This window comes from Gekko japonicus, unplaced genomic scaffold (genome assembly GCF_001447785.1).
Source record: "Gekko japonicus isolate JY-2015 unplaced genomic scaffold, Gekko_japonicus_V1.1 scaffold5241, whole genome shotgun sequence".
NCBI classification, from domain to species: Eukaryota; Metazoa; Chordata; class Lepidosauria; order Squamata; family Gekkonidae; genus Gekko; species Gekko japonicus.
Window position 1 is genome coordinate 20,617 of NW_015166595.1, and position 2,435 is coordinate 23,051.

A 2,435-nucleotide genomic window follows, 5' to 3' on the forward strand; every position below is an offset into this window, starting at 1 on the left:
AATTGCAAGGAGATAAATAGGTACCACTTTGGTGGGAAGGTAACAGCCTTCCGTGCACCTTGGTGTTTAGTCATGCCGGCCACATGATCACAGAAATGTCTTCGGACAGCGCTGGCTCTTCGGCTTTGAAACGGAGATGAGGACCACAACCCTAGAGTCGGACTCGACTGGCTTTCGAGCAAGGGAACATTTACCTTTTAATGGTAATATAAGACACTCACATATTAGTGGTAGGATACTTGGGAACAAAACAAAGAGCGTAAGGCCTCAGTCAGGCAAAGTTAATTTTGATATATGGATATATTGAAATGTATTAACTCTATTTGTTTACACGCCGTTGAAATAGGGCTGAATGCATTACTGTTTATGCTTATTGGATTTTATGTATGCGTGACTTACCTTTGAATAAAAAACGTAGAAGAAGGGGAAAGTGGGGGGGGCGGCTTTCGGGGGGCCCCCCCGCTGTCTGAGCACGAGAGGCTCCAAACGGCACCCTTCACCCTCCCAGAATGCACCTTTTGAAAGTGCCTTCTCTGCCTGGCATGGTTTCTGATGAGGGATCTCTTTCTCTTTCTTTCAGTCTCCGTTTGCCTTCGAGGAGGTGGCCGTGTCTTTCACCGAGGCCGAGTGGGCCTTGCTGGATCCGGGCCAAAGAGCTCTTTACAAGGAAGTCATGCTGGAGAACTATGGGAGTGTGGCCTCTCTGGGTAAGGATCTTCCATAGGTGCCTAAGGTACAAATTGCATGGATCAAATTATTGGCTGGATCAAAATGTCGAATGGCAATATATGCTTGGGTGACCCGCCCAGCTACCTGCCCCCCTGCCAGAGGCCTAAAGGACTTGGGGTGGTCGTGAAAGCGACGTTCAGTATGGCTGGGTAGAGCAACACAAGCCACCCCACTGATCCAGGGGCAACGGAGGCCAGTGTTGCGGCCACCACCCAAGCCAGAGAGGGTGTCCTGACCTGAAGCAAAGGCCAGGCTGAGAGGCCCCCAGAAAGACTCTGGAAACGGCCCGATCCCAATTTCTCAGGTGTCCACCTTTACACCATGCCCTTGCCCCAGACGGGATTACAGCCATCCGCTCTCTGACTGTGATCTGGTACGGATCTGTCCGCCTTGTACGGGTTCAGATTGTGGGCCTTGTTCTTGACCACGGTTCCGCCCTTCCGGAAGAATGTTGACTCCTCCTTGGGTTTGTTTCCTTCCCCCATATGAGAACCATCACTTCTCCCTCCCTCTGTCTTTCAAAGAAGCCAGGAATGTAAGAGAGACTGCGGTGGAAACGGACAAAGGCCTCGTGTCCCAAGAATGGCTGGGGAAGATCTCAAGAGGAAGATCTCAAGAGGCAACTTCCTTTCCAAATGAGCTTCCTGCGAGTGGGTATCTCCCAAACCGTTCCAGTTTAAAAGCCGGTAGAATACAAACTCTAAAACCTTCTAAAAATATCTCCTCATGTGCCCACGTTTCCTGAAGTAAAATTAAATCGAATGAACTAAGAAAATCACTAAAATTAGGATCCCCCAACTTATTTTTCCAGCCCGCAATGTTCCATGAAAGGATCTTAAAGTTGGCAGGTGCTAGTCCCCCCTTTAGTCAATCCACTTCTGTTATCTGGTTAAGAGACTGCTCCCAGTCCACAAGAACACTACCATTCCTCAATACCTGAGGTGAGACCCAGGTGCTCACGGCCACCTCAGGTACGTCCGGGGCCACCCATACTTCATTGTTCGGGCCCTGAAAAGGTCGAGAATCTAGCAGGTCCTGTGTAGACGGAAGCAACCTAGTGCCCTCCCGTGCTGCATCACTACTATTCCACAGACCCAGCTGGTCACCAGGAGGGCCATACGGATTATTCCTTTTCAATGCCAATAAGCGATTCTTAGTAGACTGTAGTCGCTCAATGATGTCCTGGCGAGTGGGTATCTTTCATGGTTATGTCAAGGGAACGGGCAGGGAATGCCCATGGGACATTGCTGCTTCACTTCTAAGCAACGTTTGGTTTGGTAGAATTATCAAGGCTGCTGGGTAAGGAGGGAGGGAGGCCTTCTGGGGCCCGGGATCTGGAGGCTCCAAAGCGCCTTCTGGGGCTGAGCTCAGCTGTGGCTCTTGAGTGGCCGAACTCCCCTTAGATACTGGACATTCTAGGGAAGGGGGGGATTACCTAAGAACAACCCTGCTGAATGCAGCCAAAGGCACATCGACCCTTTCCTACAGCAGTCTCCGGGATCCCTTCAGGCCTTACCTTTCGGTAGAGGTTTGAGTGCTTTCTTTGGAATTGTTCTACCTTGCAGGGGTGGTGGCCTGCAGCGGATAGTCCCACCAGTTAACACTGCAACCCCCCCCCCAGGGGAACTCGCTCAAGCCAAACCACAGAGCACCCTCTGTTGTGGTGAGGGGGGGATCAGTCCCAGGCCCGTCGCTACAGTGGGGCA

The 2,435-nt window shown here is 51.3% G+C and overlaps 1 protein-coding gene across 1 annotated transcript in view; it reads left to right on the forward strand.

Moving 5' to 3' along the window:
- Nucleotides 1-771: 771 nt before the first annotated feature.
- LOC107111417 (zinc finger protein 501-like) overlaps nt 772-2,435 on the forward strand; it is a 6,198-nt gene continuing 4,534 nt past the window's right edge. Inside the window, exon 1 of the mRNA XM_015412386.1 lies at nt 772-868. Coding sequence (XP_015267872.1) covers nt 772-868 — 97 coding nt within the window. The remainder of the gene's footprint in view (nt 869-2,435) is intronic.